Below are 15,699 nucleotides of genomic sequence, written 5' to 3' on the forward strand. Positions count from 1 at the left end.
AGTGAGCAAACCTCAGGGACCATTTTGGCTATTAACTCTAAATTATAAAAAAAAAAGACTAAATTACAAAGATCGTCCTTTATATACGTCAATTATTGCAAACTTTGTCCTTTATCTTCAATAATTACAGAAAACGTACTCGATGTTTGCAAACCATTGCAAGTTATGTCCTTTAACCCTAACTCAGTTAATTTTTTGTGGTTAAATCTGAGAAATGGACCTCACGTGAGGGTATTTTGGTCATTTTACTCTCACGTGGGGTTCATTTGGTCAGATTTAACCACAAAAATACCCTCATGTGGGGTCCATTTGTTCGGATTTAACCACAAAAATTAACTGAGTTAGGGTTAAAGGACATAACTTGCAAGGGTTTGCAAACATCGAGTACGTTTTCTGTAATTATTGAAGACAAAGGATACAGTTTGCAATAAGTGACATACATAAAGGACGATTTTTGTAATTTCCTTACATTAAACTGAAAATTAAATCACAATTGTTGTTACTTGTGGCTACTGATTTGATAACAAAAAGATTCAGGCCACCTGATACATACAATAATAATAATAAGAGTTAATTACTGTTTTCGTCCCTATGGTTTGTCAAAAATCACTATTTTAGTCCATTAGTTTAAAATTTGTGATTTCAGTCCCTGTGGTTTTACTTTTGTAACCATTTCAGTCCACCTCATAGCCATTTCAGTCCCTGTACTTAACAGAATAATGGATTGAAATGGTTACGAAAGTGAAACCACAGGGACTGAAATCGCAGTTTTTAAACTAATGGACTGAAATAGTGATTTTTGACAAACCACAGGGACGAAAACAGTAATTAACTCTAATAATAATAATAATACGTGTCGAGTTAAATACATTTATTATGCGGTTTGCCCATTGTTTAACCATCGTTAGTCTTTCGAGTCTCCATCGATATCTCTTCCTCGTCAACTTCCTTTACCGCGTTTATATCAGTTGCTTCTTCGTTGTCGTGATAAGGGTTAGGTGCAGGGTTAGTGTTAGAGCTCGGTTCTGAGCAACTTTCTCTTCCGTAAAGAACGGTCCTCTTTGCATCGTCTTCTTTCATCTTTTCCGCGTATTTCTTGATGTCGAAATGTTCTTCGTGTTTACCGCCAAATGCAGACTCGAGTTCTTCCATGCAAAACAAGTTTTCCATGATGGTTTTCGTGTTTGGATCGTCCGAGTAAACGAATTTCACTTTGTTTGCAGTCTTGGGCTCTAGAAATGGCTTCACCACCTACAACAATGCCAGTTTTGTTAGAATAGATGCGGTTTGACTTTCAAGGTCAAAACATTGACCCGTTTGACCCGGTTGTAAAACCCGTTGGCCAGTGAAGTGGGGAAGCAAATAGGGCTGTAAACGAACCGAACGAACACGAGAACAAGAACAAGGCCTTGTTCGTGTTTATTCATTAAGGAATGAACCTGTTGATGAACTGTTCACGAACGAGATTTCTTGTCCGTGTTCGTTCAATAAGGAAATGAACGTGTTCATGAACTGTTCACGAACATTTACCGAACGTTCACGAACGTAAACGAAAGAACGCATCCTTTGTTCATTTTCGTTCGTTTAGCTTAACGAACGGAATTTCTTGTTCGTGTTCGTTCATTTAACAAACAAAGGAAACGTAAACGAACGAACGCAATCAACGCATCCTTTGTTCATGTTCGTTTGTTTAGCTTAACGAACGGAATTTCTTGTTTGTGTTCGTTCATTTAACAAACAAACGAACATAGACGAACTTCCCGCCATACAGTTCACGAACGTAAACGAACAAACGCACCCTTTGTTCATGTTCGTTCGTTTAGCTTAACGAACGGAATTTCTTGTTCGTGTTCGTTCATTTAACAAACAAAGAACATAAACGAACTTCCCGCCGTACGGTTCACGAACGTAAACGAACAAACGAACGCATCCTTTGTTCATGTTCGTTCGTTTAGCATAACGAACAGAATTTCTTGTTCGTGTTCGTTCATTTAACAAACAAACGAACATAAACGAACTTCCTGCCGAACTGTTCAGTTGCCGAATGTTCGGTTCGTTTATAGCTCTAGAAGCGAACGCACCTTGTAAAACGGTTCAAAGAATTTGGGTGGATTGTAGAGAATTGCCAAACCGAGCCTCTCGGGATACTGTTCCTGTAAGATGAAAGCGGTCTCTTTTGTCGATTTAATCGATACATGGGACAAGTTGAAGCCTTGGAAATCAATGAGCCAAATCATTTGTTCTTGATCACAAGGCAAATTCAATATTGCATTCTCCATGCAGTACACCAAATGCTTTACTTGAGCTCTTGTTGACTTTGAGTTCTGTAAACAAAATAAACGAAAGAGTTAAATGCGATTTTAGTCCCTATGGTTTGGGCCATTTTGCCAGTTTAGTCCAAAGGTTTGAAACGTTGCCAATATAGTCCAAATAGTTTGAAACGTTGCCATTTTAGTCCACTGGGTTAACTTCATCCCATTTTTCTGTTAACGAGAAGGGCAATTCGGTCATTTTATATGGCCGAATTGCCCTTCTAGTTAGCAGAATTACATAAAAAATGACTGAATTGTCCTTCTAGTTAACAAAAAAAATGGATGAAGTTAACCCAGTGGACTAAAATGACAACGTTTGAAATTATTTGGACTAAAATGACAACGTTTCAAACCTTTGGACCAAACTGGCAAAATGGCGCCAACCACAGGGACTAAAATGGCATATAACTCTAAACGAAAACTATTAAGTTTATTTCATGACCCGTTTAATCCATTTATTACAACCCTCTAACCCGTTTAGCACTTTTACAAGTTGATTATATGTGCGTAACCATGTCAAATCATATTATACCTCTATGGCAATGAGATACAAATAATTTTTGCTTATCTACTTTATCTTCGCATATCGTCATAAATTATTTTAAAATTTAAAAACCCGACCAACAGGGGCGGACCTAAGTGACGGGTCAGGTGGGTGGGCACACCTCTTAAAAGAAAATTTTAGTGTATAAAGGCTAAAATCCCGATCGAACCCCTTGAAATTTTGGTTGAACCTCTCATTCGCACCCCCAGAAAATAATTCCTGGGTCCGCCACTTCCGACCAACATTTTTAAGAAAATAAAATGGATACATGAAATGTAGATACATGGCATACATCTCACATAGAAAAAAAAAGTAAAAATTTGGTTAGTTTTGTATATTCCAAGATTTATATGAAATACATATAAAAGTTGATTGTTCTATGATTTTCTAATTTTTATTTCTAACATGTCAAAAGGATAAATAAAAAGAATCGCTTCAAAATGAAAATAGTAAAACGGGTCGAAAGTAACCCAAAGTGTATGCAAAACAAATAGTGAAACGGGTCGAAAGTAACCCAAAGTGTATGCAAAACGAACCTGAAACCTAGGCCTCAATACGAGAACAACCCGCCCGTTCTTGTCTTTACAACTTGACCTGTAGATTTTTCCGGTTTCCCCTTCGGCCGCAACATGTTCCTGAATCAAACAAACAATAAACAAGAATTACCATAAATTTATAAATTTTATAAATCATATTTATATTTAGTTATTTATAAGTTTAAGAAAACCGATAAAAGAAATGTTTTAGATCAAACACAACCCAAATCGAATCATTAACTTTTTGCCATTTTGGACCCGTTTTAATACGTTCATTCTTTAAACCGAAAAGATTAAAGAAGCCCAAACCAACCCGGTTTGGCCTATTCGGGCCAAAACTTACCCAAAGAATCTCTTCGGGTTTATAGCTCATTCGCCAAATCAACGAAGCTTCAAACATTTTAACTGTTTTTTTAATGTTCCAATTCCGCGCTCTTAGATATCTTGCTATCGATGCATCAGAACAGTAACGAGAAAACTCGTTTGGACTATTTTCTTTCATCTTCTCAATTGATTTGTGCTTGTTAATCGCCTCGCGCACTTCAATGATCTGAAATAGAAGTTATAGTTAGTTATAATTAAAAGTGTATAATTTTGGTTATGATAAAATTTGAAGTGCTTAATTCATGTCTAATACCAACCAGTTTCTGTTGATCTTCTGGTGTTAATGGGCCATTTGAGTTTAATTTACTCGGTTGTGGATTCATAGCTCGATAAAACGTCCTGTAATCAGTGGCGAAGCTTGAGATTTCCGACCCGGGGGTCGAAAACGTACACACCCAAAAAATTCTATAAAATGGGGGTCGAAAACGTACACACCCAAAAATTTCTATAAAATTGGGGTCGAAAACGTACACACCCAAAAATTTCTATAAAATTGGGGTCGAAAACGTATATACCCAAAAATTTCTATATGAAAACTACATACTCTCCACTACTGACCGAAAAGTTCAGGGGGTCGGCCGCCCCCTCCCGCCCCCACTATCCTACGCCCTTGCCTGCAATTTATATAGAAGATCGTTTTTTACCAGCTAACTCACACGCCCTCTAATACTGCTCCTAAATCTCCACCTTCACATTTGGAGTTAACTTTTGATCCGTTTGGAGTTACGGGCCCATAAGGTATGGACGGAAACGTCAACCGGGCCATAGCCCGGACCTTCGGGCTCGAATTCCATCATTTGTAGCCCTGATTTTGATGTAGAAACTTTTTTTTTTCCAAATGAGTTAATTACTGTTTTCGTCCCTGTGGTTTGTCAAAAATCACTTTTTCAGTCCACTAGTTTAAAAATTGCGATTCTAGTCCCTGTGGTTTCACTTTCGTAACCATTTCAGTCCATGTGGTTTCACTTTCGTAACCATTTCAATCCATTTATTCTGTTAGTACAGAGACTGAAATGGTTACGAGGTGGACTGAAATGGTTACAAAAGTGAAACCACAGGGACTGAAATCGCAATTTTTAAACTAATTGACTGAAATAGTGATTTTTGATAAACCACGGGACGAAAACAGTAACTAACTCTGTCCAAATATAAGAATTTTATTTATTTATTTATTTATTTTTTTTTTGTAAAAAATGTTTAAATCCTTAAATTTATTTTACAGTCAGTTTTGAATCCTCAACATTTGGTCAAACCTGTCAAAATTAGATTTTCTGAAAAGGGGAAGTGGATATTAGTTTAGGGTATGAGTTGACCAAAAAAATTAGTGTTAATCATCAATTTTTTTAAATACACATATCAAACAATTAATTCAAGAACATATCAAATTCAAGAGATTTAGCTTAGTAACAATCTTAAAAAAAAAAAAAAAAAAAAAAAAAAAAAAAAAAAAAAATCAAACTTTAAGCAACCTCTTCAAAAGTCAACCCACATTGGGAATGATCCAAGAACAAATTTTTCAAATTCAAGAAACCTAAAGAAGTAACAAAAAGAAAGATTTAGAGTAAAAAGGTTGTACCTTTATCTTCTGGGCTTGTGAAGAAGATGATTTGAACAATAACTTTGAGGTAATATAATCTAAAAAGGAACAAATGAAAACAATGATTAAAGAGTGATTAGGTGAATAATTAAGAAAAATTAATAAAGGGTTTTACTGAAAAAGATGTGTGATTGGTGATTTTTTTTTTTTTCTGGAGATTTGAAAAATTGGTTGATGATGAAAAATGGGTGAGTGGAAAGCTTCAATTGGTTGGTTGAGTTCCATAGAAGAAAAAACAAGAAAAAGAGTTAAAAAGAAAGGTGTTGGATCCGACAAAGATAAACAATAAATCCAAAATGTCTTTTGGATTTTTACATATTTTTTGGTCCTATTGGTTTGGTTGTTGCTCAATTGATATTTTATTATTTTATTTAGCAATTAATTTTGAATTTTGAATTTTGAAATTGTAATTAAAAAAAGTTGAGTTTGATTGAGGTGAATTTAATATAAACGTTTTAATTGTGATTGATGGTATAAAATATTTTATTACTTTTTTTTTGTGTCATTTGTAGTTCTTAGAATTAAATGTGTGGTTTGTTCAATTATGTAAGTGGGGGTTAAATTTTAAATTTGTATCATTTTCGTCTCTAGCATTCTTGAAACATGCCGGTTTAATCCAAAAAGTTAACGATCGTTAACTTTGATTGTTAAATAAGGGATAAAAAGGTAATTTCTAATTTTTACAAGATTTTATTATTACTAAAACATCATTAGTGTTTTTTTATTTTTATTCATTATTTTAGAAAGAACAGAAGCGATCACATTATTGCTTCGGTTGTTTTCCGTGTTCAAATTAGGGATGGCAATGAGTCGGGTATTGGTAATCCTATACCCATACCCGAATGTGAAATTGTGTCTCATACTCGGCCTAATACTCGTCGAGTATTTGTCAGGTAATTACCCATCGGGTATCGGGTATACCCATTAGTTTGTTAAAAAATACATTTCTTTACTATTATAATTCTTATATAATTTTATTTATACAACAACTATTATTATATACATTACATACATACATATAAGTTATATCATAAATTAATAATAATTTATGATACTTATACACTTATATGTATATACTTTACAACATATAAAATATAAATACTGTTATCAAATACATATACTAAAATAAATCACTAATAAATCACATTATGAAAAATAATAATATAAATTAAAAAATTCGGGTATATAGTTCGGGTAAATGGGTATGTGGTTTCGGGTAATCGGGTCGGGTATTACCTAATCCCATACCCGACCCATACCTGCGAAAATTTTTAAAACTAATCCCGTACCTGGCTCAATACCCATCGGATATTGGGTATACCCGTCCCATTTATGTCGGGTTTCGGATATACCCGTTGAACTCAGATATTTTCGCCACCCCTAGCTCAAACCATACTTTTTCACTTTTAAACTTATTTTATTGTTGAATGATTGCTTTTTTACCTTGTTTTATTTCTAGGACTGATTACTGCTTGAATGATAAACTTGATTAGTTTTTTTATAACTTTATATGATCTTATCTACATAATCAATACTTGAAGTTTTCTTTATCATTTTAGGTTGGTTTTTTCTTTTTTCTTTTTTTTTTTTTTTTGAAAATTTTAAATTGATCTTTTGTAGATCGGTTATTTTCTTTAAAAAGTTTTAAAAATATTCAGGTTGCAACACTAACCCTAAACTCTTAGTTTAACCTATTCAAGTTCTATGGCAGATAATTTAACCATCAAAACATTTGGATCCCTAGCTCCGGAGGAAGTGGAATTCCTAAACAGAGTCTTAACAGGTCGTACATAGTAATTTCTCGACTTCTAAGACTCATAACTTTATCTTTAGTATCTGCTATCCAAAAGATGGTGCAGTTTATTGCTCGTTTACCTGCTACGCTATTGTAATTGGTGGTTTTGCTAGCTTATTTAATTTATGAATGATTCACACAACCAATTACATTTTCACTTAATCAGCACCATCCTTTGTATACAAATCCATTTCTATTTCTGGTAGTGTGTACAAAACTGCAACCACCATCAAGATTAAATGTTAATCCATGATATGTTTTTCATATCATGGACTGCAGTTCACCAACTTACAATCAAAATAACTTTTGACCTGCCAACTTTTGAACCCTTCTGTTGTGATCCTATACACTTGTTCTTCCGTTAATGAGGGTTCAAGGTCCGACTAAGACCCTGGCTCCCAGAAGCTTGACCCTGAACCCCAAAACCAGGCTAGACCCTGAACCCTTAAATGTCCAGGGTTTAAGGATGGTTCAGGGTCCGTTCAAAGTTCCCGTTGGGGTTCCCACGATGTCCAAAACAAAATCACTGGTCTCTCTTTCCGGTAACCCCATTTGAACCCTCTGTTTTTTTAGTGCCATGTTGCCAGATATATCGAGACCGATCAAAATCATTAACGAAATCCTCCAACGGTGGTTTGTTAAACGGGAGATAACCCCCATTTCTTGACGTTGAAGACAAGTCTGCTTTATCTCTATCTCCTAACGGCGGTTTGTTAAAGGGTAGATAACCCCCGTTGCGTGACGATGAGGATGCGTCCGCTTTATCTCCATCTCCTAACGATGCACCCCTCCTCGGGTCATACAGTCTTTGTCTGAACGCAGGCCTCGTAAAACCCCTCGTGTTAGAAAACCGAGGTGGTGGCGGACCATAGGGTGGTGGTGGTGGTGGTGGTAGTTGTGCCGCCTTCGGTGCCGCGAAGAAGTCAATAGGAAGCGAGTCCATATCCATGTACGATTTTCTAGCCTTTGCATCGGCAATTAGAGCCGCCCAATCATCCGATTGAACCAGTGAACTCGCGTTTCCCATCACCTACATAAAACATGAACGATTCAATACCAAACGATATATACTTGATACTAAAAACTAGAGTAAAGTACACGGATGGCCCCCTTAGTTTACCAAAATTTTGGATTTGGTCCCTAGCTTTTCAAAAGTACATAGATGGTCCCTGTGGTTTGCAAAATTTTGGACTAAATGCATTACAAAGTGCAAACCACAGGGACCATCCATGTAGTTTTTTGAAAAGCTAGGGATCAAATCCAAAATTTTGGTAAACCACAGGGACCATCTGTGTACTTTACTCTAAAAACTATGGAGGAAAAAAAAAGGAACACAAAATTTATACCCAAAGTGCCCTTCTCGCACGAGTAAGAGCAACATTCATTCGGCGAATATCGGCAACGAATCCCACGCCATGACCGGAAGCACGCACGCATGACATAATGATGACATCACGTTCTTGCCCTTGAAAAGCATCAACCGTATTTATATACAGATCCTTCCCTTCTTCACTATTCAACACTTCCTCAAACTCACGTTGTATGCATTTCAATTGCAACTTATACGGCGTAATTATTCCCACAGACACTTTCGGCATACCCAAAATCTTTACGGTTTTCTGTAAATGTTCGTATAACCGTAAACAAAACTGTGCTTCATGTACATTCTGGTAAGAAACAGACCCGCCACGATGTGATTCCCGCCCGTGGGTAATATCGTAAAAGATATACGGTCTGAGTAACGGGTCTTTGTAGTAAAACTCGTCAGGTAAATTGGTAACGCTTTCACTGTCAGTAAGTCTTCCTTGGTAAAAATACCGTGAAGGAAAATCACGTATCTGAGGGTGCATTCGGTATTGTACGGATAATAATATTGTCGGGCAGCCCGCTTGTTGAAATCTTTCGAAAAGACTTCTACTGTATAATAAAGTCCCGGCGGCTTTACTGATAACGGTTGCAGGTAGTTGTTGTGGGTCCCCAACGAGAACGCACCGGGCTGCACCAAGAGCTAGCGGTGGTAGCACCCCGACCTCACTTGCTTGAGCCGCTTCGTCTATAACCACCATATCAAACCCGTGGGTTAGCCGCGAGAAAAGCTTCCGACCGCTGCTCGATACAGTCGTGAAAACGATTTCCGCCTCGTTTGCGAAACTCGCCTCGAGCCTAGCCCTAGCATCCTCTAATTTAATACTGTCCGTGAATTTCCAATGTAAAATTGAAAGACGGGACAGTTCGACTAAAACTTTGTCGCGGTTCTCGACAGCAGCTGCGAGATTTTGTAACAACGAGTCACGGTTCTGGTCACGGGCCATGAGAACATCCGGATCGACCCCCATGGACCCTTCGGCCCGACCCGTGTAAGCTGCGACGTTCAGCTGTCTTTGAAGGGATGATATTTGTTGAGACAACTGCGCATCACGAGCTTGTAGCTGGTGCAACCACCCGTACACTTCTTCACGGCTTTTAACCAAAAGCTGCTCGGTTCTACGTTCGACCGACACTGCTTGCGCGGCCCGAGTTTGCGAATCGACCCCAACTCGAGCCACATCGGGCCGGTAAACTTTCATCTCACCGTCAATGAACCCACGGTCAAGAACACGGGTCAAGAGCTCATCCGTTGCAGCGTTCGACGGTGCACAAACGAGCATCCGTGGTTTCGGGCAGAGTTTAAGAAGTGGTCGAAAGAGGCTCTTGTGCATGTTTTGAAGAACCTCGTCAATCGACCCGTTTGAGGCGGTTTCGGAAGACAGGGATTCAGTTTCTTGTTTGTAACTTTCGGGTGCGAGCTTTTTAAGTAATGCAGTATAATAATGTTGGTATTGAACAAGATGAATAACGTTTAACATTCCCCATACGGTATGGGTTTTTCCGGTTCCCGGTGGGCCTTGGACTAACGTAAAGGGCCATGGATCTTGTTTTTTTGTTAAATTACTATTTGTACCCGCAGCTGTATGCATTGCGGCCCAGTGGATTGCTGATAACTGCGGGCCGTTGAAGCTTCTGTGAAGATGATCCACAAAATTTGTTGTGAAACATTCAGGCGATGTGGGTGATTGTTCTTCGTATTTCGGGAACTGATCTGGGCTAGGTTGTAGAATTGCATTTTGCATCTGTAGAAAATCATGTTTAACCGTCTCAGCAGTTTGTACAATCGTAAAACTGAACGAAATAGTCTTTTGGAGGTGACAATTTTGACCGGTTTAGCTACAAATGGGTCAAATTGGGATATATGATGTAATCATATCTCAAAAACTAATTGTTCTACAAAATGTAAATGATTAGAACAAAATTGTTTTTTTGACCCATTGCCATCCTTAAGCCTGTAAACGAACCGAATGAACACGAACATATGTTCGTGTTTGTTCATTTAACTTTAACCGAACATGAACACAAACATATAATCAAACACATTTTTTTTTTGGTTCATGTTCGTTCAGTAAGAAAATGAGCATATTCGTGTTTGTTCAGGTTCGTTTGTTCGAAACCTAAACGAACAGTTCACGAACGCAAATGGACACAAATGAACATAAACGAACACAAATGAACATAATTGAAAAACAATAAACGAACACAAATGAACATACGAACAGTATGTAGCCTTTTTAATTGTATATAAAGTAGTTTCAATTGCGATAAGTTCCATTCAAAAGGCTATTTTTTATTACTAATAGTCCAATTGCTAATTAGTTATATTTATATAAGTACTTAGAAAACCCCTTTTATGTTTTATTAGATAAACATAACTATTTATGTATTTATTAAAAAACTTAAACAAACATAAATGGACGTTCACAAACATAAATGAACGAACAAAACGTGTGTTCATGCTCGTTCGTTTAGTTAAATGAACAAAAAAATTTGTTCATGTTTGTTCGTTAATTAAATAAAAGAACATAAACAAACTTCCTGCTGAACAAGTTCACGAACAGTTCATGAACGTTCGGTTTGTTTACAGGCCTACCCATCCTGCCTATTTTTCCACCTGTAATATATTTTACGGCAAAAGATCAAATACAAATAATCTTAACATACTAAACATACAAATTGAAGGAAAACTCAAAAAGACAAGGTGGCATTTTTGTAATTACCACCAACTATCAAAGTTACTATACAAATGTGAACTCAACCAAAAATACCTAAAAAACACAATTTTTTTAACATTTTTTATTAAAAAAGCTCTACATTTTTTTTTGCTGCTACTAAAAGTAGCGATTTTTTAATAAAAAAATGTAAAAAAAAAATAAAATAATTTGTGTGTGTTTTTTTAATTTTTTTAGGTTTTTTGGGGGTTAGTTTTTAGCATTTTAGCTTGGAGGGGGGGGGGGGGTAGGTTTTTTAGGTATATTTGTAGAGTAACTTTGATAGCTATTGATAATTACAAAAATACCACATTGTCTTTTTGAGTTTTCCTTCAATTTGTATGTTTAGTATGTTAAGATTATTTGTACAAGAACTTTACCCTATATTTTACATATTGACAATTGCTCCACATATTGGAGAACTCACCTGTGAATTGAGTCTACGAAATGCATGCAAAGCAATATACTCTCTTTGGGTTGTAGCAAGTGCCCCAAGAATGGTTAAATACCAGACTCCATTACGCTGTAGTTTATTTATAATGCAGTCATCATCAACCTTGCTGCAATCGTTAAAAACAACAAAAAAATCTTTATTAACACACCTGATACGCTACAAGCTTCCAGGTAAAGATATATAACATAAATAAATAAACCTGCTAGAATCGTAAGAATCCCCGACATAAAAATGAAGAAGAGCCAATATTGGATCACGGGTATCTATTGGTATGTGACGCCTAACAGTACCAGCTACACGTCCACTAACCTCAGTTGTTTCCTCTGTAACTGTTCTCTTAGATTTAACTGCTTAACAACAACGGGTTTTCATTAGGTAGCTTCGTACCAATAAACACGTTTTGTCTACTTTTATCATATTTTGCATGCATAAAAACTACACAAACGAACCTGTTCCAGGTCTAGCGGCTGAAAGAACTGCAACATCACCCTCCTTGAAATTCCATCTGCATTCATTTGTAGCTAGAAGTATCACATCATACCATCCTGTGGCCACATATAAACTTAAGTAAGAACATTACTTGAAAAAATATAGATACATAATATATGATGTAATTTATAACGTACACAATAAAATATAGAGTAAACTGCCATTTTGGTCCCTGTGGTTTGGGCACTTTTGCCATTTTAGTCCAAATCTTAAACTTTTTAAATCTGGGTCCCTGTGGTTTCACTTTTACTGCCATTTTAGTCCAAAATTAAGAGTAAACTGCCATTTTGGTCCCTGTGGTTTCACTTTTATTGCCATTTTAGTCCAAATCTCAAACTTTTTGGAACAGTCAAAAAAAGGGATTTTTGAATTTTGGACTAAAATGGCAATAAAGATGAAACCACAGGGACCCAGATTTAAAAAGTTTGAGATTTGGACTCAAATGGCAAAAATGCCCAAACCACAGGGACCAAAATGGCAGTTTACTCTAAAATATATTATACCTCGTTCTCGCCTCTCAATATTTTTTATTCGAACCATTGTGTGCAAGTCTCTAGAAACCGTTTCGGTTAATTCCTCCCATGTACTGTAGAGTTGGGCCCGGCATTCTTCAAAAAGCAAAGGCTCAAAAACCCGAACATATTCTTCTACTGATTCAAAGCTCCCTGGAACACATTGAAGTTCTGACACCTCTGAATTTCCTGAAAAAAAAAAATTATATGATAAATTAAACAGATAACGCGAAACTATATAATTTCATACAAATGTGGATATATATAAAAAAATATAATACATAGTCAAGTAAAAGAAGTTAATCAGCATCGAGTTATTGTAACATATAATCGTTCTCGCTTATTGATTTAATTAAATAAAGATCTCATTAGTATCTACTTTTCCCCTTGTTGATAATGTAGTAATACTTTTATATCCTCTTTTTTCCCTCCGCATTGAATCACTTATCCTCTCAATCTCTTAGAATAGTAATAAGATTTGCAAATCATAAGTCATTCGACGTTGTTCAATAAAGAACGTTATCCTTACATATTATTTGCCTTTTAGTTTCACAACGCAAAACAAAATAAAAATTAAAAATACCATACCCGGATGCTGCCAATACTTTTCTTTTGTCACCTCACGCAGAAGTCGTTCTACTGATGAATCTTGATGCTGAGTGCTAATAGTGGTTGGTTTTCTTGAAGGAAGCTTTTTAACTCCTGTTTTTGAATCGAATTGATTTTGGCCAGCTAAAGGCACCCTTTTTGTATTAACATGTGGACTTTTCATCTGTCTTGAATCGGTTGACTGCTTCAATGGACTCGGTTTATGATCTGTAAAAAGTTTATCTTCCGCAACAAGATTTATTCCACTGTTTGTCCTTTTAGAACGAGTTACAGATCCTGAATTCATATCACTGTCACTACATTCAGATTTGATACCACTAGGCTCGACATAACTATTTCCTTCATCGTTTGACTGGTCAACCTGTTTTGTATCCTTTATGTTTGACTGGTCAAACACCTTTTCTCCACTGCCCTCAGAAGAATCAAGAAAAGATCGTGATTCTTTCGTGATACGTGTGGTGGGAGGTAAAAAGTTTGGCTTTCTTGGAGTCGAGATTTTAGCAGGTCCTGCTTGCTTCACATCTTCTAAATTAAGAAACACGGTTTGCCTATTATGTTTTTTACCTAACGTATCCTTTTGTTGCTCAACTTTAGGCCGTTTTCCAGGGTGAGTTGCAAGTTTCAAAGCATGTGTTGCTTCGTTTCCTTTTATTAATCTGCGTTTTGGATTACCGTTACTATTGTCACCCTTCAAACAACTATTAACATCGGAAGACATGCCAACATCATTCAAGCCCTCATCGTCAGACCATTCACCTTCTTCCTTTTCAACAAGCAAGTTACCATCCGTTCCCATCTTCTGGTCACCTGTTTTTACTGTTTTGTGAGAAGCGCTAGATTTTGTGGATAATTTCGAAGCGTTTACTGTCGAGGAGACCGCCCTTTTGCGCTGGAAACGGATAGGTGAGTCACTCTCTTCATCCTCCATAGTCGCCTAATTAAGATCAAATACCGTTTCCTCTTTGTTTCCTCTTTAGGGCCCATTTCTCATATACACAAACAGATCTCCAAAAAGATGCATCTTTCACCAATAGAAATTATATTGAATCTTTGAACTAATGCAAACAATTACGTGCTGCAAGCAAATTCAGCGGAAATAACGTCAGTAGAACACTATATTATGCAAAAAAAAAAAAAAAACACTAGGCGCGATTACATTTATGATTAAATAATTAACATTTAACAGACTCATTTCTATTAATAGTACATTAACAATAACCAGAAGCATGTCCCCAAAAAGGTTAGCAAGCAAACCACAAATTCTGCAAACAAAGCTTCTAAATGAAGTTAATCAATGTTGCAGAAATCGGCCTAGGCGGCCGATTAATCGGCGCCTAGGCGCTAGGCGGTGAGTTACTGACTAATTTTTAGCTAGTCGGTCCAATTAGGCGGATATGGTCAAAATCGGTCTTAGGCGGTCAAAATCGGTCCCAGGCGGTCAAAATCGGACTAATCGGTCCATGTTTTACAGCCCATTAAACACAAAATTTGACCCATTTTTGAATCTGGCCCATTGTTTTACAGCCCAAATATTACTTATAAACCTATTTTAACATTTAATTTTAGGTATTTTAACATTTAACCCCCTCTATCTTTCACTAGTTTACATATAGTTCCTAAACTTTTAAATTTATTAATAAAAAGTATAAAGTTATCTCCTAAACTTATAAATTTATTAATAAAAAGTATAAAGTAATCTATATGTAAAAAAATGTAAAATTCTACTTAAAAAGTCCAATCCGATTAATCCCTATTAATCCCTAGACGGTACCTCACCGCCCGACTAGCGCCTAGCTCCTTCTACAACATTGAAGTTAATGCATATAATACCTAGATTCAAATGACTAAATCTATATCGAATACGATACGAAATTACCAACACACGGCTGCATAACTCAAACCAATACTTAGATAAACCATTACATACATATCAATAGAAATCCAACTCAATCACAACAATTACAACCCTAACACACTCAATTCAACTACTAATCAAACCCTAACATATAAACAATCGGTAATAGTGAGATCTAGGTTTCTAAACAGCGAATTATCGTGCAATTTGAGGTATAATCGTCGAACAATTAAGTGATTGTATGCTAAATTATTGTGTAGGTTTTGATTGATGAATTTAACAGATGCATATACATATATATATGAGTTGTGTGTATGTATATCATGAGATTTTACGCACCTGTTGTAGGAGTGAAGTTGGGGATTCAAAGTTGAAAGTTGTGATTGTGAATCTGGTGGATTTGTGAGAGCGATGAATTAGGTTTTATAGACGAAGGCTACTGTAACGGATACATTTAGGGTTTAGTAAACGGATCCGAACCTGACCCGCATAGATTTCACCCAACATAGGATATGTTTAGAGTGGCTAGAAGC

At 36.3% G+C, this 15,699-nt stretch overlaps 2 protein-coding genes across 3 annotated transcripts; both read right to left on the minus strand.

Annotated features, from left to right (window-relative positions):
* Positions 1-814: 814 nt before the first annotated feature.
* Positions 815-5,608, minus strand: LOC110942310 (phosphatidylinositol transfer protein 3). Of its 2 annotated transcripts, XM_022184053.2 has the most exons (7): positions 5,489-5,561; positions 5,353-5,411; positions 4,034-4,115; positions 3,736-3,942; positions 3,393-3,491; positions 2,082-2,324; positions 815-1,251 (listed from the first exon to the last, which is right to left on the minus strand). In XM_022184053.2, exons 3-7 carry the CDS (start codon positions 4,097-4,099, stop codon positions 895-897), a joined length of 972 nt encoding a protein of 323 aa, XP_022039745.1. In that variant the 5' UTR covers positions 4,100-4,115; positions 5,353-5,411; positions 5,489-5,561; the 3' UTR covers positions 815-894. The 2 variants fall into 2 exon arrangements, with proteins under 2 accessions (XP_022039745.1, XP_022039744.1); XM_022184052.2 differs by having other exon boundaries at positions 5,353-5,608.
* A 1,690-nt stretch (positions 5,609-7,298) lies between these two features.
* LOC110942309 (helicase sen1) lies at positions 7,299-15,653 on the minus strand. Its single transcript, XM_022184051.2, has 8 exons — positions 15,506-15,653; positions 13,291-14,386; positions 12,694-12,891; positions 12,151-12,246; positions 11,901-12,048; positions 11,675-11,807; positions 8,515-10,278; positions 7,299-8,198 (listed from the first exon to the last, which is right to left on the minus strand). The coding sequence occupies exons 2-8, from the start codon at positions 14,237-14,239 to the stop codon at positions 7,692-7,694; spliced, it is 3,795 nt and encodes a 1,264-aa protein (XP_022039743.1). The 5' UTR covers positions 14,240-14,386; positions 15,506-15,653; the 3' UTR covers positions 7,299-7,691.
* Positions 15,654-15,699: the final 46 nt, after the last annotated feature.

Source organism: Helianthus annuus, chromosome 5 (genome assembly GCF_002127325.2).
Source record: "Helianthus annuus cultivar XRQ/B chromosome 5, HanXRQr2.0-SUNRISE, whole genome shotgun sequence".
Classification (NCBI taxonomy): domain Eukaryota; kingdom Viridiplantae; phylum Streptophyta; class Magnoliopsida; order Asterales; family Asteraceae; genus Helianthus; species Helianthus annuus.